Source organism: Tachyglossus aculeatus, chromosome 16, assembly GCF_015852505.1.
Source record: "Tachyglossus aculeatus isolate mTacAcu1 chromosome 16, mTacAcu1.pri, whole genome shotgun sequence".
In the NCBI taxonomy this organism is placed as follows: domain Eukaryota; kingdom Metazoa; phylum Chordata; class Mammalia; order Monotremata; family Tachyglossidae; genus Tachyglossus; species Tachyglossus aculeatus.
In genome coordinates this window covers 44,249,526-44,273,672 of record NC_052081.1, presented here as the reverse complement: position 1 = coordinate 44,273,672, position 24,147 = coordinate 44,249,526, and the positions used below count along the sequence as shown (strand labels likewise).

The window sequence follows — 24,147 nt, the reverse complement described above, 5'->3', positions numbered from 1 at the left end:
ACTGTACTAAGCGCTTGGGAAGTCCAAGTTGGCAACATCTAGAGACAGTCCCTACCCAACAGTGGGCTCACAGTCTAAAAGGGGGAGACGGAGAACAAAACCAAACATACTAACAAAATAAAAGGAGCGGGGTGCCAGCCCAGAATCAATCAATCAATCAATTGTATTTATTGAGCGCTTACTGTGTGCAGAGCACTGTACTAAGCACTTGGGAAGTCCAAGTTGGCAACATATAGAGACGGTCCCTACCCAACAGGGGGCTCACAGTCTAGAAGGGGGAGACAGAGGACAAAACCACCAAACATATTAACAAAATAAAATAAATGGAATAGATATGTACAAGTAAAATAAATAAATAGAGTAATAAATCCGTACAAACATCTATACATATATAGGTGCCTTCCTCTCCCCCTCGTCCCCCCTCCATCCCCCCCATCTTACCTCCTTCCCTTCCCCACAGCACCTGTATATATGTATATATGTTTGTACAGATTGTCACTCTATTTATTTTACTTGTACATTTCTATTCTATTTATTTTATTTTGTTAGTATGTTTGGTTTTGTTCTCTGTCTCCCCCTTTTAGACTGTGAGCCCACTGTTGGGTAGGGACCGTCTCTATATGTTGCCAACTTGGACTTCCCAAGCGCTTAGTCCAGTGCTCTGCACACAGTAAGCGCTCAATAAATACAATTGATGATGATGATGATGATGATGTGGGGAAGGGAAGGAGGTAAGGCGGGGGGGTGGAGGTGAGAGGCACAGGGGAGAGGAGCGGGGTGCCAGCCCAGAATGTGCCTGGCAGCCCGCCAGTGCTGGGGGTGGGCCATGCCAGGTTTCTGGCAGGGGGTGGGCACAGACCCTGGCCCGGGGCTGGGTGGGGGCTCCCGGGGAGGGTCGGAGAAGGGCAGGCGTTGGCTGGGGGAACGTAGAGGCCTCCCCAAGGCCCACCCCACAGGGAGGCCGCCCATTGAGCGGGGCCTTCCAGCTGTGCTGTGCTTTTAGACTGTGAGCCCACTGTTGGGTAGGGACTGTCTCTAGATGTTGCCAACTTGGACTTCCCAAGCGCTTAGTCCAGTGCTCCGCACACAGTAAGCGCTCAATAAATACGAGAAGCATTGTGGCTCGGCGGAAAGAGCATGGGCTTTGGAGTCAGAGGTTCAAATCCCGGCTCTGTCAGCTGTGTGACTTTGGGCAAGTCACTTCACTTCTCTGGGCCTCAGTTACCTCATCTGTAAAATGAGGATTAAGACCGTGAGCCCCCCATGGGACAACCTGATCACCTTGTAACCTGAACAGTGCTTAGAACAGTGCTTTGTTTTTTTTTTTTTTAGACTGTGAGCCCACTGTTGGGTAGGGACTGTCTCTAGATGTTGCCAACTTGGACTTCCCAAGCGCTTAGTCCAGTGCTCCGCACACAGTAAGCGCTCAATAAATACGATTGATTGATTGATTGTGCCCGGGTGCCCCAAGGCAGGCAGCTGCCCCCCACTAGTTGCTGGGCCTTTAAGGTGGCACCGAGCGGGCCGCCCACACGCAGCAGGGCCGGCCCACAGGGGAAGGGGCGGGGAGACTGAGGCCGGCCCCCGGGAGGCTCAAAGACACCCCCACCCTCTTGCCCACGAAAGGACCTGGAAGGGGCGAGGACGGACAGGGTCTCCTGGGTCTCCTCCTCCTCCGGGCGGGCCCCGTGGGTTTCCGGCCCATGGAGTTCTCGGAGCTGATCCGCACGGGCCGGGCCGAGGCCAAGCTGCTGCCGGGGCCCGGGGGGCGGCGGGGGGGACCCCCCGGCCCCACTCCGGGGGACCCTCTGCCTCACTAGCCACCACCTGCTGCTGGTCGCCAGGCCCGGGGGACCCGCCCACCTCTGGCTGCTGCTGCGCAACGTGGATGCGGCCGAGAAGCGGTGACTGAGCCCCTTCCTTCCTCTCCCCCTCTCCATCCCCCCACTTTACCTCCTTCCCCTCCCCACAGCACCTGTATATATGTTTGTACATATTTATTACTCTATTTATCTTGTACATATCTATTCTATTTTATTTTGTTAGTATGTTTGGTTTCGTTCTCTGTCTCCCCCTTTTAGACTGTGAGCCCACTGTTGGGTAGGGACTGTCTCTAGATGGTGCCAACTTGGACTTCCCAAGGGCTTAGTCCAGTGCTCTGCACACAGTAAGCGCTCAATCAATACGATTGATTGATTGATTGATTGATTGAAGCCCCCGGGGGCTGGGGGGACGCGGCGGCAGGCCCGAGGGCCAACCGGAGGAGGAGGAAAAGGAGGCTCCGCCTGACGGGGCGGCCGCTGCCATAGCCAGAGGGCCAAAGCCGGGTTTCGACGGGTGGCGGGCAACACGATAAGAATACCTGTATATATATATATATATGTGCATATTTATTACGCTATTTATTTATTTTACTTGTACATATTTATTCTATTTATTTTGTTAATATGTTTGGTTTTGTTGTCTGTCTCCCCCTTCTAGACTGTGAGCCCAATGTTGGGTAGGGACCGTCTCTATATGTTGCCAACGTGGACTTCCCAAGCGCTTAGTACAGTGCTCTGCACACAGTAAGCGCTCAATAAATACGATTGAATGAATGAATGAATGAGAATAATATCCGTATTTGGCAAGCGCTCACCGTGTGCCAACCACTCTTCTAAGCGCTGGGGTGGGGTGGGGTGGGATACAGGGCGACCACGGTTGGCCCACTTGGGGCTCCCAGTCTTCACCCCCGTTTTACAGATGGGGGAACTGAGGCCCAGAGAAGTGAAGCGACTTGCCCCAAGTCACACAGCCGACAAGCGGCGGAGGCGGGATTAGAACCCGCGACCTCTGACTCCCAAGCCCCGGCTCTTGCCACTGAGCCAGGCTGCTTCTCCAGAGCAATCAATCGATCAATCAATCGTATTTATTGAGCGCTTACTGTGTACAGAGCACTGGACTAAGCACTTGGGTAGTACAAGTTGGCCACATATAGAGATGGTCCCTACCCAACAGTGGGCTCACAGTCTAGAAGGGGGAGACAGAGAACAAAACCAAGCATGCTAACAAAATAAAATAAATAGAATAGATATGTACAAGTGAGATAAATAGAGTAATAAATATGTACAAACATATATACAGGTGCTGTGGGGAAGGGAAGGAGGTAAGATGGGGGGATGGAGAGGGGGACGAGGGGGAGAGGAAGGAAGGGGCTCAGTCTGGGCAGAAACAAAAGCTGGACCCGAATAATAACAATAATAATAATAACGGTACTTCCTGGGAGCTTCCCTTCTAGACTGTGAGCCCACTGTTGGGTAGGGACCGTCTCTGTATGTTGCCAACTTGGACTTCCCAAGCGCTTAGTACAGTGCTGTGCACACAGTAAGCGCTCAATAAATACGATTGATTGATTGGGTGCCGGGCACTGTATCAGCTGTGTGACTTTGAGCAAGTCACTTCACTTCTCTGGGCCTCAGTTCCCTCATCTGTAAAATGGGGATTAAGATTGTGAGCCTAACCCCTTCTAGACCGTGAGCTGTGGCTCAGTGGAAAGAGCCCGGGCTTTGGAGTCTGAGGTCTTGGGTTCAAATGCCAGCTCTGCCAACTGTCAGCTGTGTGACTTTGGGCAGGTCACTTCACTGGGCCTCAGTTACCTCATCTGTAAAATGGGGATTAAAATTGTGAGCCCCCTGTGGGACAACCTGATCACCTTGTAACCTCCCCAGCGCTTAGAACAGTGCTTTGCACATAGTAAGTGCTTAACAAATGCCAACATTATTATTATTATTATTATTGTTAGGGATCATCTCTATATGTTGCCAAGTTGTACTTCCCAAGTGCTTAGTACAGTGCTCTGCACACAGTAAGCGCTCAATAAATACGATTGAATGAATGCCCTTGGATTCCCCACACCCCAGCGCTTAGAACAGTGCTTGACACATAGGAAGCATTTAACAAATACTCTTACTATTATCATCATCATCATCATTATTATTATTACTAAGCGCTGGGGTGGATCCAAGCAAATCGGGGTGGCCGCGGTCCCCGTCCCACATGGCCCTCACAGTCTCAATCCCCGTTTTACAGATGAGGGAACTGAGGCACAGAGGAGAGAAGCAGCGTGGCTCAGTGGGAAAGAGCACGGGCTTTGGAGTCAGAGGTCATGGGTTCAAATCCCCACTCCTCCAATTAGCTGTGTGACTTTGGGCAAGTCACTTAACTTCTCTGGGCCTCAGTTACCTCATCTGTAAAATGGGGATGAAGACTGTGAGCCCCCCCGTGGGACAACCTGATCATCTTGTAACCTCTCCAGCGCTTAGAACAGTGCTTTGCACATAGTAAGCGCTTAATAAGTGCCATTATAAAAAAAAAAAAAGGGACCTGCCTAAGGTCATACAGCAGGCGAGCGAAAACCCGCGCCGCCCGATGCCCTCCCAGCGCTGGGGCTCTGGGCCTTCCTGCCCTCCCACCCGCAGTGGCTCGGGCCCCCTGCTCTCCCAGTCCTGGTTGGCACCCCATGGCCCCCGGCCGGCACTGAGCCCCCACCCCGTCTACCGCCAGGGTCGCCAGCAACTCGGGCACCATCACCCTCAAGTGCAAGGACCTGCACGTGTTGCAGCTGGAGATCGCGGGCATGGAGGAGTGCCTCAACATTGCCAGCTCCATCGAGGTGAGCGCTGCCGGCCCCCTCTGCCCTAGGGCTTGGGGTGACCTAGGCCGGAGAGCCTGAGCCCGTGCCCTTCCTGCCCGCAGGCCCTGTCTTCGCTGGAGTCGGTCATCGCCTCGTACCCCTTCTTCTACCGCCCCCAGACCATGAAGCTGGAGGACGGGTGGCAGCTCTACCCCTACGACCTCTACTACCAGCGGGTCAGCCGCCAGGTGGGCAGAAGGCTGGCTCGGGCTCTGCCCAGGCCTGTTTGGGAAGGAGGGAAGTGGGCAGGGGCACCAGGGGGAGGGGGTCAGGCGACACCCATGCCCTCCCTGGCCCACCAGACCGACGCCTGGAGGCTCAGCACAGTGAACGCGGACTTTAGCGTCTGTGCCAGCTACCCGCCCTCGGTCATCGTGCCCGGCGGCGTGGAAGACGAGGCCCTGGTCCGCAGCGCCCGCTTCCGCCAAGGGGGCCGCTTCCCCGTCCTCTGCTACTACCACGGGCGCACTGGAACGGTGAGTCCCCGTGGGCCGGGTCGCGGCTGCTTCTGGGGAGGAGCCTCTGGCCGCCCCCCGGGGCCTCGGGCCGGGCTCCGGGCCCTCACCTGCCCGCCCCGGCCCCCCAGGCGATGCTCCGCTCCAGCCAGCCCTTGGTGGGGGCCAACCGGCGGCGGTGCCGGGAGGACGAGGAACTGCTCGGGGCGGCGCTGGGGGGCCACCGGCGCGGCTACGTCCTGGACACGCGCTCCACCCAGGCGGCCAAGCAGGCCCGGGTGACCGGCGGTGGCACGGAGGCCAAGTCCTGCTACCTGGGCTGGAAGCGGCTGCACCGGCCCCTGGAGAGGTAACTCGCGCCTCCCTCCCTCGCCTCCCCGTCCAGGAGGCCACCCGGCCTCAGCCCCCTCCGGTTCCCCGCAGGGGCCGGCCCCTTCAGGACAGCTTCGCGAAGCTGGTGGAGTCCTGCAATGACCCGTCCCTCAGCATGGACCGCTGGCTGTCCCGCCTGGAGGCTTCCAAGTGGCTGGCACACGTGAAGGAAGCGCTGGGCGCCGCCTGCTTGGCAGCGCAGGGCATGGACAGGTGAGGCCCCTAAGGAGGGGGCCCCCGAGGGAACACCTGGGCATAGGGGAGATGGGGCGGGGTGCTGTCCGGGCAAGGGGCTCGGAGCCCCTCATCCCTAGACACATTTACATCTGCCTCTTGTGGGAAGCGGCAGAGAACGAGGGTAGCCTTCGCCGACTTCCCAACCACGAACCTCAGCTGTGCCAAGTGGCTGTCGAGCGCCGGGGGAGGGCAGAGGGAGGTGTGAGGGCCGGCTCCGTCGCGGCACCTCACCCAGCGGACTGCGTCGCCGCCCCTGCAGGGAAGGGGCCTGCATTCTGGTGCACGGGCCGGAGGGAACCGACACCACACTGTTGGTGACGGCCCTCGCCCAGGTCATCCTGGACCCCGAATGCCGCACGCTTCAAGGCTTCCAGGCGCTCCTGGAGCGGGAGTGGATCCAGGTAGGGCCCCGGCCTCTATCCTTCGTGGGGACGGGACACCGCCCCTCCTCAAGCCTGCGGTCCACGGGGCCCCTCGGGCAGGATGGGCAAGATGGGCCACTCCCAGCCCCGGACCCCGCCTGCTGCCCTCCCCCCAGGCCGGGCACCCCTTCCAGCTGCGCTGTGCCCGCTCGGCCTACTCGCACGCGCGGCCCAAGCACGAGGCCCCCACGTTCCTCCTGTTCCTCGACTGCGTGTGGCAGCTGGGCCGCCAGTTCCCCCTGGCGCTCGAGTTTGGCGAGGGGCTGCTGCTGACCCTGTTCGAGCACGCCTACGCCTCGCCCTACGGCTCCTTCCTCTGCAACAGCGAGAAGGAGAGGTGAGCCGCGAGGGGCAGGGGCGGGCCGGGCCGATGCCCGCTGCCGCCCTGGCCTGGCTCTGACCCCCGCCTCTCCTGGCAGGCGCTTGTGCCAAGTTCAGGCCAAGACCCACTCGCTCTGGTCGTGGCTGGGCCAGGCGGGCCTGCAGCGGCGGCTCCGCAACCCGCTCTACACCCCCACGGCCTTGGCCATCTGGCCCTCCGTGGAGCCCCAGAGCCTGCGCTTGTGGCAAGGTGAGGCATAAAAACCCAAGCCCTCCCCCGGGCCCCCGAGGGGGCCGGAGCGTGGGGGTCCATCGGTGGGTTGGGGCTGGGTCAACCACCTTCCCCCCGCCTCGCCTCCCTAGGTCTGTTCCTCCGCTGGCTCCGCGCCCCCGAGCCCACAGAGGAGGCCTGGGCCCAGCTGTGGAGCGTCACCTCGCAGCAGGACACCGGACCCCGGGGCCAAGATGACTGGCAGACCCTACCCCCGCAGACCGCGGCCGCCGACAGAGGGGATGAAGGCTAAAGCCCTTGACCCCGCGGGTACTTCCAGTTAACCCAGCTCAGCGAGGCCCCGGTGGGGCCTGTCTGGGCCGTCTAAGGCAGAAGGAGCCACGTGGCAGGTGGCAGTCGCGGCGGGCTGAACATGGGCACCCTGACCCACGGCTCTCCGGGCGGCGCCGCGGTGCGGGCCAGAGATGACAATAAAGAAAGCTGTGCTTGCTGGCTAAATTCGACCTCCCCCCGTCAGAGGAACCACCTGTCTTCGACGCCCCCAACCCACACCCCATCTCTACACACGCACGGGAAGCCACTTCCAGGCCAACCCTCGCCCTCTCCCCGACGTCTCTACGCATGCACGGGAAGTCATTTCCTGGGGAAATTTATTTCTCAACGTCCACGGTTCTCTGACAGACCCCCGGCCAAGAGGTCCCCCGGGGTTCTGGCCTCGCCCCCTCCCCGGCGGCACAGACTCCTCACGCCTCAAACTCAAACTCGAAGTACTGGGGGTCGAAGTAGTGGATGCGGACGTAACCGTCCTCGCCGCCGCTGCTGTAACTGGAAGGGGCGGGGGGACACGTCGGGGATGCAGCCTGGGCATTGCTCCACCCCGCTCCCCTCACCCTCCCGCCCCCACCCCGGGCCAGGCGCCTACCTCTTGCCGTCCGGGTGAAAGGCAACACTGTTGATGGGCCCGAAGTGGCCCTTGATCCTGCCAAACTCCTCCTCGAACGCTAAATGGAAGAACCTAGGAGCGGGAAGGAGGGAGGGAGAGAAACGCTGAAGTTGTAATGGTCTGATGAGGCACCCTACCCTGGCACAGATCCACCCCACCCTCCGGCCCCCATCATCATCAATCGTATTTATTGAGCGCTTACTATGTGCAGAGCACTGTACTAAGCGCTTGGGAAGTACAAATTGGCAACATAGAGAGACAGTCCCTACCCAACAGTGGGCTCACAGTCTAAAAGGGGGAGACAGAGAACAAAACCAAACATACTAACAAAATAAAATAGAATAGATATGTACAAGTAAAATAAATAGAGTAATAAATATGTACAAACATATACATATATACAGGTGCTGTGGGGAAGGGAAGGAGGTAAGATGGGGGGGATGGAGAGGGGGACGAGGGGGAGAGGAAGGAAGGGGCTCAGTCTGGGAAGGCCTCCTGGAGGAGGTGAGCTCTCGGCAGGGCCCCCGCAATCAACAGCATCCTGCCAGGCCCCCAACTTACCGCGCCTCGAATTTCCCGATTCTGGTGGAGGTGGTGGTTACATCCATGGCTTCCTGCCCACCCCCGAGGACCACCTGAATGAGGAAGGAGGCCCAGACCAGTCAGCGGGCCCAACCCCTTCCCAGACCCTGCTCCCCTCAACCCCATCCAGGCCCCGGGCTGGTTTCTGGCCTCTCGGAACAGGTTTGCACGTTCCCCGTTGTTGACTACAGTTTAGAAAACTAAAAACGGGTCTTTATCGCCTTTTCTCCCAGAGAGGGTGGAGGGGGACGGACGGAAGGACGGACAGGCCCTGACCAGCCCCGACCCCCACCCCTGGGGCCTTACGTGGTCGTAGATGGGGGAGAGGGCAGCAGAGTTGACAGGCCGCTCCGTCCGGAACGTCTTCTGGTGGTCGAGGGTTGTGGAGTCAAAGAGCTGCGGGCGGACGGAGAGAGGGTTAAGGCTTCTTCCAGAGAGGACGGGGGGTGGGGTGGCGAGGGAGTCTCTTGTCCCCAATCAGACCCCACCTTGGCCGTGTTGTCCTTGGAAGCGGTGACGAACATGGTCATGTCACGGGAAGTCTGGATGTCGTTGATCTGCCGTGAATGCTCCTTGACGTTCACCATCACCTCGCCGGACTGCGGAGGCCAGGGGGGTCACCGGCGGTCGGGAGCCCCGGCCGACGGCCCGGAGCCCTGCCCCCCTCACCTCCCCGCCCGCCTCGTGTCCCCCTACCTTGGCGCTGAACTGGTTGAGCTCGCCGTTCTCGTGGCCGGCGATGATGAACTCCCCCAGGGGCCCCCACACGGCGCTGGTGATCTTGGAGTCGTTACAGGGGATCTTCATGTAGGGCTCGTTGCTCTCTGCCCAGAGCAAAGACGAAACGCTTGCCCCCGGGTCTGCGGCCCTGCCACCCCCCCCACCCCCAAACCCCAGCTCCCCTTCCTCACCAATCTGGCTGGGGTCGCGCAGATCGAAGAAGCTCACGAAACACTGGTAGCCCATCTGCTTGTCCGTGGAGAACATGACGATGTTGCCGCCGAAGTCGAAGCCGCAGGTACGGACGGCCGAGTTGGTCTTGAGGAGGGCAAGCTGCTTCCCTGGGGGCCGCGCTCGCACGCATGAGATCCGGTCCCGAGCCGTCGGGGAAGCCTATTTCCCCCGTCCCGGCCGCCCGGTCCCCGCCTGGGGGCACGGTGGGTGCTCTGGGCCCTCAGGCCTAGTGCTCCCGCCAACCTAGGGCTCTTGGAGGGAACGCTCAGAGGCGACTCTCGGGCGGAACCCGGGGCCGGTGGTGGAGGGGAGACACCGGCTGGACTGATTCACGGCCTGCCCGAGGCTCTAGTCTCCCTCTCCACCCCTCAAGGGGCCCAGTCGATGCCCCAGTAGGCTCCAGGCGACGACCCGAGCCACCGAATCCTCCACTTTCATGGCACTGAGGACCAAGCTCTGGGTCTTACCTGTCTCGCAGTCCCACAGGCGGCAGCTGTTGTCGGCTGAGCCGGTGAGGACGTGCTTGGTGTCCCCTGTGGGGGACGGTTAAGGAACAGCAACCAGGTCCCTCCCTTGCCCTCCCACCAGCGCGGGGAGGTGAGGAGAAGGGGGCTGCTCCGTTTCTAAAGCGGCGTGGCCCTGCCACGCCCCTGTCTCCGCTTCTCAAGGCGGTGGCGATCCAGGGCCCCAGTTTAACCGCTCAGTCATGGGGGATTTGGACTCCGAATCTCTCCCCAGTCTTAGCGGGGAGGCTGGCGGGCAACCCCCGGCGGCCCCGTTTAACTCGAGAAAGCCACCGGCCAAAGGATACAGTCGGCATCCACGCACCACACGGCTCCGGTGTGGCCGGTGTAGGTGCCCAATCTCTCCCCGTTGACAGAGTACCACACATTGACAATCTGGCAAAGAAAGGCGGCCCATCACACCTGGGGTCGGGCAAGACCCTCCTGGCCCCTGCTATGGGGCAGGTACAGAGAGATGAGTGGGGTGCCCGGGGGGTGGGAAAAGATGAGACAATCAAATTTACTGAGTGCTTACTACATGATGATGACGGCATTTGTTAAGCGCTTACTACGTGCAAAGCACTGTTCTAAGCGCTGGGGAGGTTACAAGGCAATCAGGTTGTCCCACGTGGGGCTTACAGTCATCATCCCCATTTTACAGATGAGGTAACTGGCTCCGAGAAGTGACTTGCCCAAGGTCACACAGCAGACATGTGACAGTCAGACAGTCTTTTAGACTGTGCGCCCACTGTTGGGTAGGGACCGTCTCTCTATGTTGCCAACTTGTACTTCCCAAGCGCTCAGTACAGTGCTCTGCACACAGTAAGCGCTCAATAAATACGATTGATTGATGTGGCGGAGCCGGGACTCGAACCCATGACCTCTGACTCCAAAGCCCGTGCTCTTTCCACTGAGCCAAGCACTTTTTTAGTGACTGGGAGAGTACATCATGGCACAATTAGCAGACACGTTCCCTGCCCGTAACGAGCTCGCACTGGAATGGCATCAGCGAAGGAGGGTGGCAACGAGGCAACAAGCTGGCCCGTGAGCCCGTTGTGGGTAGGGATTGTCTCTGTTGCTGAATTGTACTTCCCAAGCGCTTAGTACAGTGCTCTGCACGCAGTAAGCGCTCAGTAAATACGACTGAATGGAATGAATGACCGACAGTAAAACAAGGAAAGGGGGAAAAGAGGAATCCCAATAATCCCAATTATTATTAGACTGTGAGCCCACTGTTGGGGAGGGACTGTCTCTATATGTTGCCAACTTGTACTTCCCAAGCGCTTAGTACGGTGCTCTGCACACAGTAAGCGCTCAATAAATACGACTGATTGGTTGATTGATTGATTGATTGAGGAAGACGGTCAAGGAGATGGGGGGCAGGGACCGGGTCTGTAATTGGGTCTCAGTGGGGGCACGATATGATGCTGGCCCCACCCTGGAAGAACGCACAATTTAATGAGAGGGGTAGGGGAAGGGGAGAGAGAGGACCATCACAGAAAGGCAACATGAGGGCTACTTTAGCGTGTTGTGGACTCATTCATTCATTCACTCATATTTATTGAGCGCTTACTGTGTGAACAGCACTGTACTAAGCGCTTAGGAAGTACAATTCGGCAACAGAGACGGTTCCTACCCCACAGCGGGCTCAGTCTATAAGGGGGAGACAGACAACGAAACAAGTAGACAGGTGTCAATACCATCAAAATAGATAAGCAGAATTATAGATATGTACACAATCTGAGTATTGTGTGTGGGGGGGGGGGGGGGTGTGGGGGTGGAGTCTTCTAGACTGTGAGCCCGTTGTTGGGTAGGGACCGCCTATATATGTTGCCGACTTTGTCCTCTCCCAAGCGCTTAGTACAGTAGAGAAGCAGCGTGGCTCGGTGGAAAGAGCCCGGGCTTTGGAGTCAGAGGTCGTGGGTTCAAATCCCGGCTCTGCCCATCGGCAGCTGTGTGACTTTGGGCAAGTCACTTCGCTTCTCTGGGCCTCAGTTCCCCCATCTGTAAAATGGGCATGAAGACTGTGAGCCCCCCGTCGTCGGACAACCTGATCACCCTGCAACCTCCCCAGCGCTTGGAACAGTGCTTTGCACACAGTAAGCGCTTAATAAATGCCACCATCATTATTATTATCCTCTGTGCCTCAGTTCCCCCATTTGTAAAATGGGGATGAAGACTGTGAGCCTCCCCGCCGTGAGACAACCTGATAACCTTGCAACCTACCCGGCGCTTGGAACAGCACTTTGCACAGTAAGCGCTTAACAAATGCCACCATCACTATTATTATTATCCTCTGGGCCTCAGTTCCCCCATCTGTAAAATGGGGATGAAGACTATGAGCCCCCACTGTGGGACAATCTGATCACCTTGCGACCTCCCCAGCGCTTGGAACAGTGCTTTGCCCATGGTAAGCGCTTTAATAAATGACATTATTATTACTATTGCAGTGCTGAAGACTATGAGCCCCCACCGTGGGACAACCTGATCACCTTGCAACCTCCCAGCGCTTGGAACAGTGTTTTGCCCATGATAAGCGCTTAATAAATGACAGTATTATCATTACTGCAGTGCTGAAGACTATGAGCCCCCACTGTGGGACAAACTGATCACCTTGCAACCTCCCCAGCGCTTGGAACAGTGCTTTGCCCATGGTAAGCGCTTAATCAATCAATCAATCACTCATATTTATTGAGCGCTTACTATGTGCAGAGCACTGTACTAAGCGCTTGGGAAGCACAAGTTGGCAACATATAGTGACAGTCCCTACCCAACAGTGGGCTCACAGTCTAAAAGGGGGAGGCAGAGAACAAAACTAAACATACTAACAAAATAAGATAAATAGAATAGATATGTACAAAATAAATAAATAAATAGAATAATAAATATGTACAAACATATATACAGGTGCTGTGGGGAAGGGAAGGAGGTAAGATGGGGGGATGGAGAGGGGGACGAGGGGGAGAGGAAGGAAGGGGCTCAGTGTGGGAAGGCCTCCTGGAGGAGGTGAGCTCTCAGTAGGGCCTTGAAGGGAGGAAGAGAGCTAGCTTGGCGGATGTCATTAATAAATGACAGTATTATTACTATTGCAGTGCTGAAGACTATGAGCCCCCCCACCGTGGGCCAACCTGATCACCTTGCAATCTCCCCAGCGCTTGGAACGGTGCTTTGCCCATGGTAAGCGCTTAATAAATGCCATCATTATTACTATTGCAGTGATGAAGACTACGAGCCCTTTCCGAGGGACAACCCGATCACCTTGAAACCTCCCCAGCGCTTGGAACGGTGCTTTGCCCATGGTAAGCGCTTAATAAATGGCATTGTTATTACTATTGCAGTGATGAAGACTATGAGCCCCCACCGTGGGCCAACCTGATCACCTTGCAATCTCCCCAGCGCTTGGAACAGTGCTTTGCCCATGGTAAGCACTTAATAAATGACAGTATTATTACTATTGCAGTGCTGAAGACTACGAGCCCTTTCCGTGGGACAACCTGATCACCTTGCAACCTCCCCAGCGCTTGGAACGGTGCTTTGCCCATAGTAAGCGCTTAATAAATGCCTTTATCATTACTACTGCAGTGCTCTACACACAGTAAGCGCTCAATAAATAGGACTGACTGAGTGACTGGAGGGTCGGGGCGCGGTTGGGGAAGGGGCAGGGGGCCTAGCTGGCCGTCGGCGGCCTCTGGGGCCTGGTCCCCCTCCCCCAGTCCCGGCGAGGGGCTCACGGGGTCCTTGGCCACGGTGAAGAGCAGGTCGCCCTCGCGGTTGTACTTGATCTGGGTGATGGAGCGCTCGTGGCCCTGCAGCAGGATCGGCTTCTGCGGGGCCGGGCAGGGGGCAGGGACACAGACGACAGAGCTGAGACGCGGCCACGACAGGGTGTGTGTGTCCCCCGTCCCCGATATACATCCTTCAATCGTATTTAGACTGTCAGCCCACTGTTAGGTAGGGACTGTCTATGTTGCCAACTTGGCCTTCCCAAGCGCTTAGTCCAGTGCTCTGCACACAGTAAGCGCTCAACAAATACGACTGTCCCCGATATACATCCTTCAATCGTATTTAGACTGTCAGCCCACTGTTAGGTAGGGACTGTCTATGTTGCCAAATTGGCCTTCCCAAGTGCTTAGTCCAGTGCTCTGCACACAGTAAGCGCTCCATAAATACGACTGTCCCCGATATACTTCCTTCAATCGTATTTAGACTAGCAGCCCACTGTTAGGTAGGGACTGTCTATGTTGCCAACTTGGCCTTCCCAAGCGCTTAGTCCATTGTCCTGCACACAGTAAGCGCTCCATAAATACGACTGTCCCCGATATACTTCCTTCAATCGTATTTAGACTGTGAGCCCACTGTTGGGTTGGGACCGTCTCTCTATGCTGCCAAACTTGGACTTCCCAATCAATCAATCAATCGTATTTATTGAGCGCTTACTGTGCGCACAGCACTGTACTAAGCGCTTGGGAAGTACAAATTGGCAACATCTAGAGACGGTCCCTACCCAACAGTGGGCTCACAGTCTAAAAGGGGGAGACAGAGAACAAAACCAAACATACTAACAAAGTAAAATAAATAGAATAGATGTGCTTAGTCCAGTGCTCTGCACACAGTAGGCGCTCAATAAATACGACTGTCCCCCATATACATCCTTCAATCGTATTTAGACTGTGAGCCCACCGTTGGGTAGGGACTGTCTCTATTGCCAACTTGGCCTTCCCAAGCGCTTAGTCCAGTGCTCTGCACATAGTAAGCGCTCAATAAATACGACTGTCCCCGATATACATCCTTCAATCGTATTTAGACGTGAGCCCACTGTTGGGTAGGGCCTGTCTCTCTTTGTTGCCAACTTGGCCTTCCCAAGCGCTTAGTCCAGTGCTCTGCACCCAGTAAGTTATCAATAAATACGATTGATTGAGGTTTTAACGTATTTTATCGCATTTCTACACCGCCCCAAGATGCCCAGTCCCGCGCGAGGCCCGCACCATGGCTGCTCCCTGGCAGGCCCGGCCAACGTGCGAGGCAGCGGAAGGGGCCGCCAACTACTTCCGGGTCACGGGCCCGCGGGGGCCGGAAGTCGAAGCGGCGGGGTGGCGCGGGTTGCCATGGCGGCCGGCCTGACCCCGGAAGTAGACTTTTAGACTGTGAGCCCACTGTTGGGTAGGGACTGTCTCTCTATGTTGCCAATTTGTACTTCCCAAGCGCTTAGTACAGTGCTCTGCACATAGTAAGCGCTCAATAAATGCGATTGATGATGATGATGAAGTAGGAGCGGCGGGAAGGCGCCGGTTGCCATGGCGACCGGCCTGACCCCGGAAGTAGAAGCGGCGGGAGGGCGCCGGTTGCCATGGCGGCCGGCCTGACCCCGGAAGTAGAAGCGGCGGGAAGGCCCCGGTTGCCATGGCGGCCAGCCTGGGTGAGGCCCCCTCCGTCGGACAGATTCATTCATTCATTCGTATTTATTGAGCGCTTACTGTGTGCAGAGCGCTGTACTAAGCGCTTGGGAAGTACAATCAATCAATCGGTCGTATTTATTGAGCGCTTACTGTGTGCAGAGCGCTGTACTAAGCGCTTGGGAAGTACAATCAATCGTATTTATTGAGCGCTTACTGTGTGCAGAGCACTGGACTAAGCGCTTGGGAAGTAAAAGTTGGCAACATTTAGGCTATTGGCAACTTCTAGACCGTGAGCCCGCTGTTGGGTAGGGACCGTCTCTATATGTTGCCAACTTGTACTTCCCAAGCGCTTAGTCCAGTGCTCTGCACACAGTAAGCGCTCAATAAATACAATTGAATGAATGAATACAAGGTGATCAGGTTGTCCCACGGGAGGGCTTACAGTCTTCATCCCCATTTTACAAATGGGGAAACTGAGGCACAGAGAATAATAATAATAATGGTGGCATTTATTAAGCGCTTACTATGTGCAAAGCTCACAGGGGTGGGCTCACAGTCTTCATCCCCATTTTCCAGAAGAGGGAACTGAGTCCCAGAGAAGTTAAGCGCCTTGCCCAAAGTCACCCAGCTGACAGTCACTTCACTTCTCTGGGCCTCAGTTCCCTCACCTGGAAAATGGGGGTGAAGACTGTGAGCCCCTCGTGGGACAACCTGATCACCTTGTATCCCCCGCAGCACTTAGAACAGTGCTTGGCATATAGTAAGCGCTTAACAAATGCCATCATTAATTAAATTAATTAATTAAAGAGCCTGGGCTGGGGAGTCAGAGGTCGTGGGTTCTAATCCCGCCTCCGCCACTTGTCAGCTGGGTGACTTTGGGCAAGTCACCTCGCTTCTCTGGGCCTCAGTGACCTCATCTGGAAAACGGGGGTGAAGACTGTGAGCCCCACGTGGGACAATCTGATGACCTCGTATCTACACCAGCGCTTAGGACAGAGCTTGGGACATAGTAAGCGCTTAACAAATACCAACATTATTATTATTCCTCAGCGCTTAGAACAGTGCTTGGCACATAATAAGCGCTTAACAAATACCATTATTATTGTCATTATTATTCCCTCCTTCCTTCCTGCTTGCCTTCCGCGGGGGGCACCCAGTGTGGCCACCTCCAGGGAGGGGCGGCCCGTCCCTGCCCTTGCACCCACCCCCCTGCCCCAGCCAGCCCCCCAACCCCACCCGAAGCTCTCCCGGGTGCCAGTCATTCATTCATTCATTCATTCATCAATCAATCAATCAATCAATCAATCAATCAATCGTATTTATTGAGCGCTTACTATGTGCAGAGCACTGTACTAAGCGCTTGGGAAGTACAAGTTGGCAACACATAGAGACAGTCCCTACCCAACAGTGGGCTCACAGTCTAAAAGATTCATTTAATCGTATTTATAATAATACTTATTATGGTATTTGTTAAACGCTTACTATGCGCCAAGCACCGTTCTAAGCACTGGGATAGATACAAGGTAGGTTGCCCCACGTGGGGCTCACAGTTTTAACCCCCATTTCACAGGTGAGGGAACCGAGGCCCAGAGGAGTGCAGTGACTTGCCCAAGGTCACACAGCAGACAAGCGGCGGGTCCGGCGTTAGAACCCATGACCTCCGACTCCCAAGCCCGGGCTCTTTCCACTGAGCCGCCCTGCTTCTCTTAAGTGCTTTATGGAGCAGTTACTGTGTGCAGAGCACTGTACTGAACGCTCGGAGAGTACACTTGGGCCATAAGGACAGACAATCCCTGCCCTCACCGGGCTTCTAGTCCTGCCCTCGTCTCACCACCTCCCGAGCGCCCCCTTCCCTCCCCTCCCACCGCCCCCGTCTGCCTCAAGGTCGCTGGGTGGGGGGCGGTGGGTGGAAGGCCCGGGCCGGTTGGGGGGTCTCGGAGGTGAGCCGGTCTCCCCCCGGCCGCAGGGGAGGTGTGCGCCCTGCTACTGGTGTCCCTGCTGTGGGGCGGCACCAACCCGCTGCTGAAAGCGGGCACCGCGGGCCTGGACGCCGTGCGGAGCCAAGGCCGGGGGCCCGGCCGAGCTCAGCTGCTGCAGCTCTTGGAGGAGATGAAGTTCTTGGCTCTCAACTACAAGGTACCGAGTAAGCGCTCAATAAATACGACTGGTGGTGAAGAGCAAGAGAAGCAGCGTGGCTCAGTGGAAAGAGCATGGGCTATGGAGTCAGAGGTCATGGGTTCGAGTCCCGGCTCCACCACGTGTCTGTGGGCAAGTCGCTTAACTTCTCTGAGCCTCAGTTACCTCATCTGCAAAATGGGGATTAAGACTGGGAGCCCCGTGTGGGACGACTTGATCACCTTATAACCCCCTCAGCGCTTAGAACAGTGCTCTGCACATAGTAAGCGCTTAACAAATGCCATTATTATTATTATTATTAAGAGCAGACCGGGCCAGGCCGGGGTCACCGGAGACGGCCCGCTGGCGCCGGGGGGCCGAGGGGGTGGGCTCTTGCGGCTCCCATCCTCTCCCCGGGATCTCGGAGCCGTTCTACCCAGAAAAGGGCCTAAGGATTCCTGGGGGACGCAGGGAAACCTGTCCCCCCAGCTCTGGGCGAGTTGCCTCAGTTTCTCCCTCTGAACCCAACCTTTTGGGATTCTCTCTATACTGTAAGCTCACTGCGGGCGGGAAACAGGTCTACCAACTCTGTTATAGCGTACTCTCCCAAGTGCTTAGTGCAGTGCTGTGCACACAGTAAGCACGTAGCAAATATGATGGATTGATCGCAGGTGGGGTGGGGCGGGAAGGGCAGGGGTCAGCGCTGACACTCGCCTCCTTTTCCCCACCCAGTACATGGTGCCCTTCGTCCTCAATCAGTGTGGCTCCCTCCTCTTCTACATCACGCTGGCCTCTGCAGGTGGGTCTCTCTGTGGGTGCCTGGCGGGCGGTTGGGACTCTTTCCAGCCCAGGGCTGACTTAACACCTCTGCCTCAGTTTCCTCATTGGTAAAACGGGGGCTCAGTAACCACTGCCCCTGTTCTGGCCACACATCGGAGGAGGGGGGCAAGCACATAGTGTTTGGCGCGTCGTTAGCACTTCAATACCACGGCTATTCTCCCTGATTAGCTTATACCTACCTTAGTACAGCACCTGGCACATAGTGAGCCCTTAACAAATACCTTTTTTTTTTTTAAAAAAAAAAGGGCCACAATGGGCTGTGGTGACAGGTCATACACACACCTGTAAACTGTGCACCCAGGCTCGAGGCAGAGCGGCAGAAGGGAGGGAGAATACAGGGGAAGCGGCTCGTAGAGGAGGTATTTCATTCTGGAAAGGTTGAGCTTTAGACCCTTCAGCCCCGCGTCTCCCTGCGGGAAGCCCGTCCCACTGCTTCGTTTGGTCCGGTCCCTTTCTTTAGCTTCGCCGGGGCCAGGAATTTTGTACATATTTATTACTCTATTTATTTATTTATTTTACTTGTACATATCTATTCTATTTATTTTATTTTGTTAGTATGTTTTGTTTTGTTCCCTGTCTCCCCCTTTTAGACTGTGAGCCCACTGTTGGGTAGGGACTGTCTCTGTATGTTGCCAACTTGGACTTCCCAAGCGCTTAGTACAGTGCTCTGCACATAGTAAGCGCTCAATAAATACGATTGATTGATTACACACACCTGTAAACTGTGCACCCAGGCTTGAGGCAGAGCGGCAGAAGGGAGGGAGAATACAGGGGAAGCGGCTCATAGAGGAGGTATTTCATTCTGGAAAGGTTGAGCTTTAGACCCTTCAGCCCCACGTCTCCCTGCGGGAAGCCCGTCCCACTGCTTCGTTTGGTCCGGTCCCTTTCTTTAGCCGGGGCCGGGAATTTTGTACATATTTAATACTCTATTTATTTATTTATTTTACTTGTACATATCTATTCTATTTATTTTATTTTGTTAGTATGTTTTGTTTTGTTCCCTGTCTCCCCCTTTTAGACTGTGAGCCCACTGTTGGGTAGGGACTGTCTCTGTATGTTGCCAACTTGGACTTCCCAAGCGCTTTGTACAGTGCTCTGCACATAGTAAGCGCTCAATAAATACGATTGATTGATTACACACACCTGTAAACTGTGCACCCAGGCTTGAGGCAGAGCGGCAGAAGGGAGGGAGAATACAGGGGAAGCGGCTCGTAGAGGAGGTATTTCATTCTGGAAAGGTTGAGCTTTAGACCCTTCAGCCCCGCGTCTCCCTGCGGGAAGCGCGTCCCACTGCTTCGTTTGGTCCGGTACCTTTCTTTAGCTTCGCCGGGGCCAGGAATTTTGTACATATTTAATACTCTATTTATTTATTTTACTTGTACATATCTATTCTATTTATTTTATTTTGTTAGTATGTTTTGTTTTGTTCCCTGTCTCCCCCTTTTAGACTGTGAGCCCACTGTTGGGTAGGGACTGTCTCTCTATGTTGCCAACTTGGACTTCCCAAGTGCTTAGTACAGTGCTCTGCACATAGTAAGCGCTCAATAAATACGATTGATTGATTGATTACACACACCTGTAAACTGTGCACCCGGGCTTGAGGCAGAGCGGCAGAAGGGAGGGAGAATACAGGGGAAGCGGCTCGTAGAGAAGGTATTTCATTCTGGAAAGGTTGAGCTTTAGACCCTTCAGCCCCGCGACTCCCTGCGGGAAGCCCGTCCCACTGCTTCGTTTGGTCCGGTACCTTTCTTTAGCTTAGCCGGGGCCAGGAATTTTGTACATATTTATTACTCTATTTATTTTACTTGTACATATCTATTCTATGTATTTTATTTTGTTAGTATGTTTGGTTTTGTTCCCTGTCTCCCCCTTTTAGACTGTGAGCCCACTGTTGGGTAGGGACTGTCTCTCTATGTTGCCAACTTGGACTTCCCAAGTGCTTAGTACAGTGCTCTGCACATAGTAAGCGCTCAATAAATACGATTGATTGATTGATTACACACACCTGTAAACTGTGCACCCAGGCTTGAGGCAGAGCGGCAGAAGGGAGGGAGAATACAGGGGAAGCGGCTCATAGAGGAGGTATTTCATTCTGGAAAGGTTGAGCTTTAGACCCTTCAGCCCCGCGTCTCCCTGCGGGAAGCCCGTCCCACTGCTTCGTTTGGTCCGGTCCCTTTCTTTAGCTTAGCCGGGGCCAGGAATTTTGTACATATTTATTACTCTATTTATTTATTTTACTTGTACATATCTATTCTACTTATTTTATTTTGTTAGTGTGTTTGGCTTTGTTCCCTGTCTCCCCCTTTTAGACTGTGAGCCCACTGTTGGGTAGGGACTGTCTCTGTATGTTGCCAACTTGGACTTCCCAAGCGCTTAGTACAGTGCTCTGCACATAGTAAGCGCTCAATAAATACGACTGATGATGAAGGAACCGGGTTCTGTCCATCTTCTCCCTCCCGGCAACCAGCATGCGAAGTCGGGGGGCTGGGCCTCTTGAGCCCCCGGCTGATACCCCGCCTCCTCCCTCTCAGATCTGACCCTCGCCGTGCCCCTCTGTAACTCGCTGGCCCTGCTCATCACGCTGGGAGTCGGCCGGCTCTTTGGGGAAGACATCGGTGGGAAACGTAAGTCAGAAGCCGGGAGGGAGGGAGGGAGGGAGCCCACGGCGGGGGGCCGGGCAGGAAGACTCGGGGGGCCAGCTGGGGGTAGAGGCAGACACAGCAGCGAGGTAGTGATCTCCCAACCCGCAAGGTCCTGGCGGCCCCAATCTAACTCTCCACACTATCCCCGCTACCCTTCCCCTGTCACTGCTGCCTGTTGCCTGAGCCTGGGACTCAGAAGGACCCGGGTTCTGATTCAGCGTGGCCCAGTGGAAAGAGCACAGGCTTTGGAATCAGAAGTCACAGGTTCAGATCCCAGCTCCGCCACTTGTCAGCTGTGTGACTTTGGGCTGGTCACTTCACTTCTCTAGGCCTCAGTTACCTCATCTGTAAAGTGGGGATTAAGACTGTGAGCCCCACGTGGGACAATCTGATCACCTTGTCACCTCCCCAGCGCTTAGAACAGTGCTTTGCACGTAGTAAGCGCTTAATAAATGCCACTATTATTATTATTATTATTCCCAGCTCTGCCACTTGTCAGCTGGGTGACTTTGGGCAGGCCACTTCACTTCTCTAGGCCTCAATTACCTCATCTGTAAAGTGGGGATTAAGACTGTGAGCTCCACGTGGGACAGCCTGATCACCTTGTAACCTCCCCAGCGCTTAGAACAGTGCTTTGCACATGGTAAGCGCTTAATAAATGCCACCATTATTATTATTATTATTCCCAGCTCTGCCACTTGTCAGCTGTGTGACTTTGGGCAGGTCACTTCACTTCTCTGGGCCTCAGTTCCCTCATCTGTAAAATGGGGATTAAGACTGTGAGCCCCACGTGGGACAATCTGATCACCTTGTAACCTCCTCAGCGCTTAGAACAGTGCTTTGCACATAGTAAGCGCTTAATAAATGCCACCATTATTATTATTATTATTATTATCATTATTATTATTATTATTATTCTTCCCAGCTCTGCCACTTGTCTGCTGGGTGACCTTGAGCGAGTCACTTCTCATCTGGAAAATGGGGATTAAGCCTGTTGAGCCCCGTGTGGGACAAGGATTGTGTCTGATGTAATTAGCTTGTTTCTACCCCAGCGCTCAGTAGAGTGCCTAGTGTTTAGTAAGAGCTTAAATACTGTAAAAAAGGAGGGACGGGGCAGCGGTGATCCCACTGTTGTGTGACGGTCTGTGTCTCCCCAGGGGCGGCGGCGGGCCTGCTGCTCACCATCTCCGGCCTGGCCCTGTGCATAGCGAGCTGTGTGAGCGACAGTCAGTGACCGTGGCCCGGGACCCCGCAGAGCTCCAAGGAAGCAGGCGGGGATCCGTGGATGGTGGGGGTCCGTGGCCTTGTGGAGGCGGAAAGCTGAAGGGCCCGTGGCCGCGAGCTGGTCCCCGCCTGCCGGCCCCTCCCGCCCACCCCCGCCCCCGCATCCAGCCCCGTGACTCACTGAGGCCCAGGGCAGAGCCGCCGCCACCGCCAAACACGGCTGACGCTCGCCCCGACCACCATCCCTCCGCGGCCAAAGGGCGCCGGTTCCTTGGGAGCCCGTCTTGCCTGCATGTCAGAGGTGGGGGGGGCCGGGGCCCCCTCTGCAGATCAGTGGGTTTCCTCAGCCGCAGCCCCCGGCCAAGCCAGCCCCGGGACGGAGGGGAGGCGGGGGCCGCTTCCGCTGACGAGACGGAGCAGGCCGACCCGCGGACAAAACGGCTGCACCGGTGCCGCTCCTCCAGAAGCTTCAGAGGCCCCGGCCCTGGCACGCGCTTAGCCTTCGGCGAAGCCAGACTAGTGGAGGGAGGCCGAGGTCCTGGGTTCCAATCCCGGCGCTGCCCCTTGCCTTGGGCAAGTCGCCGCCCTTCTCCGGGCCTCAGTTTCCTCATATGTAAAATGGGGGGTCATACCTATTCTCCCACCTACTTAGACTGTGAGCCCCCAGTGGGATAAGGGACTGTGTCCAATCTTACATCATATTCATTCAGTCATCTTTGAACGCTTACTGTGTGCAGAGTACTGTACTAAATGCTTACACTTGGCACTTAATAAATGCCGCAGTGATTAAGTCGAGGTTCCCGATCAGCTCTGCAAGCAGGTGGGGCCGCCGGTGGGGGGAAGGAGGATGCCCCTTCAAAGCGGCCTGGGCCGTCTGGGTGCTGCTTGCAGAGGGGGCCTGTGAGCCCCGGCCAGTAGCCCCCCGTGGTTCGGGGTCCTTCGTGACTGGAGAGCATCCGAGCCGATGGCGAGGGTCGTGGTGTGGAGGGGCCGTGGGCCCCGCGTGGGGCAGCTCAGGGACGGGGCCCCGGGGAGGTGGAGACAGGGCACGGACCACCCTAGGGGTGGAGGGGCGAGGGGGTGGGGGGCCCGGATGAGGGTTTGAGGAGCTGCTTCCTTGAACCTGCTGCGGTCTTCTAGTCCCTGTCTTCCCTCAGCTGGGGGAGGAGGGGCCATGCTGCAGTAGGCCTGACCCCAGGGCACCTGCCCCAGGAGAGTGGAAAGTCCCTTGGAAGGGCCCCAGAGAAGAGTGCCCAACCCTCTCCTGGGGCTGGCAGCCTCACACCCACTGACCATCAGCCTGACCCCAGTCCCCTCCTCCACCACAAGCAAAAGGATTCTGTTCATTGTTTTATGCAGGCTAGGTAACCGTGGTGGCAAACAGAAGGTCTGACAGAAAGCCACAGTCTTCAGCGTGGGGCACCCGGCGCGGGAGGCGGAGGTGGAAGGGAGAGGAAACTCCAGCCCCCTCCCCCGGGGCTTCGGAGACAAGGTCTTCCCTCCCAGGAAGCCAGGCGGAAGGTGGCTGCGGGACCGTGGGGATGCCGAGGGCTGTGGCCCAACTGGTCAGCACCTAGCAGGAAGCCGAGCTCCTAGGGAAACTGAGGCCCACAAGCAGTGAAGGCATGGCCAAAGTGGGAGCGGACACTGGGATTCCAGGCGAGGGGGTCTGCTCCTCCCCAGCCGGCTCTTTGTCCATTTCGTGACGGCTTGGCTCCCCGGTGGCCCCAGGCCGTGGTCAGTGGCCGCGGTCACTGGGCGCCGGGCCCTTCGCCTTCAGGAAGGGTGGCCTCGTCCGCTGCTTCCGGACCCCTCTGCTGGGACAAGCGGCGCGGCCCGGCCCAGCTCCATCCCAGCCCTCTTCTCCCCCATCTCCCAGGGGTGCGGTGGCCGTGGGGGCTTCCCTCTGGGCCCGAGAGGCCAGAGGAGGAGGCCAACTCTGCCTGACTAGTTGCCCACCCTGGGCCTCCACTGCGGCCACCAGCCCCGAGGGATCAGGAAGCGGGACGGCAGCCTCTACTGCCGCTGCCCCTGAGAACCTCCGCTGGATCTGAGGACGGGGGGCAGAGGGATGAAGAGGGGAAACAGGGCCCAAACCTGGTCCAGCAGAACCTCCGTCCGCGTAGCCTCGTCCTCCGCCACTTCCTGTGCACCCCTGACCTCCCTCCTCGTGTCTCTGGCTGGGTACACGCTCCCCTCCGCTGCAGAAAGAAGTGGGGTCAGGGGCCTGCCCCTCT

At 56.4% G+C, this 24,147-nt stretch overlaps 3 protein-coding genes across 3 annotated transcripts; 2 read left to right on the top strand and 1 right to left on the bottom strand.

The window, feature by feature from the left end:
- The first annotated feature begins 1,646 nt into the window (after window positions 1-1,646).
- On the top strand, window positions 1,647-7,324 carry LOC119938464 (myotubularin-related protein 9-like). The gene is given in 11 exon segments (XM_038758301.1): window positions 1,647-1,778; window positions 1,780-1,904; window positions 4,543-4,651; window positions 4,735-4,860; window positions 4,975-5,148; window positions 5,259-5,476; window positions 5,551-5,712; window positions 5,996-6,137; window positions 6,275-6,495; window positions 6,578-6,729; window positions 6,843-7,324. Coding segments are annotated over 11 exon segments (1,665 nt in total). The 5' UTR covers window positions 1,647-1,703; the 3' UTR covers window positions 7,004-7,324.
- Window positions 7,325-7,344: 20 nt separating this feature from the next.
- Window positions 7,345-14,766, bottom strand: EIF3I (eukaryotic translation initiation factor 3 subunit I). Its single transcript, XM_038758302.1, has 11 exons — window positions 14,679-14,766; window positions 13,425-13,517; window positions 10,002-10,089; window positions 9,658-9,723; window positions 9,148-9,297; window positions 8,933-9,060; window positions 8,725-8,835; window positions 8,543-8,632; window positions 8,216-8,289; window positions 7,634-7,726; window positions 7,345-7,536 (listed from the first exon to the last, which is right to left on the bottom strand). Exons 1-11 carry the CDS (start codon window positions 14,679-14,681, stop codon window positions 7,455-7,457), a joined length of 978 nt encoding a protein of 325 aa, XP_038614230.1. The 5' UTR covers window positions 14,682-14,766; the 3' UTR covers window positions 7,345-7,454.
- A 327-nt stretch (window positions 14,767-15,093) lies between these two features.
- TMEM234 (transmembrane protein 234) lies at window positions 15,094-22,073 on the top strand. Its single transcript, XM_038758268.1, has 5 exons — window positions 15,094-15,109; window positions 17,056-17,225; window positions 17,937-18,003; window positions 20,576-20,668; window positions 21,844-22,073. The coding sequence occupies exons 1-5, from the start codon at window positions 15,094-15,096 to the stop codon at window positions 21,918-21,920; spliced, it is 423 nt and encodes a 140-aa protein (XP_038614196.1). The 3' UTR covers window positions 21,921-22,073.
- Window positions 22,074-24,147: the final 2,074 nt, after the last annotated feature.

Excerpts from the sequence above, each read along its gene's own strand:
- EIF3I (XM_038758302.1), bottom strand. Across the intron at positions 9,061-9,147 it reads GCGCGACCCCAGCCAGATTG|AGAGCAACGAGCCCTACATG; the intron begins GTGAGGAAGGGG and ends TGCTCTGGGCAG. Across the intron at positions 7,537-7,633 it reads TTTCACCCGGACGGCAAGAG|TTACAGCAGCGGCGGCGAGG; the intron begins GTAGGCGCCTGG and ends CGCCCCTTCCAG.
- TMEM234 (XM_038758268.1), top strand. Across the intron at positions 18,004-20,575 it reads CATCACGCTGGCCTCTGCAG|ATCTGACCCTCGCCGTGCCC; the intron begins GTGGGTCTCTCT and ends CCTCCCTCTCAG. Across the intron at positions 20,669-21,843 it reads GGAAGACATCGGTGGGAAAC|GGGCGGCGGCGGGCCTGCTG; the intron begins GTAAGTCAGAAG and ends GTGTCTCCCCAG.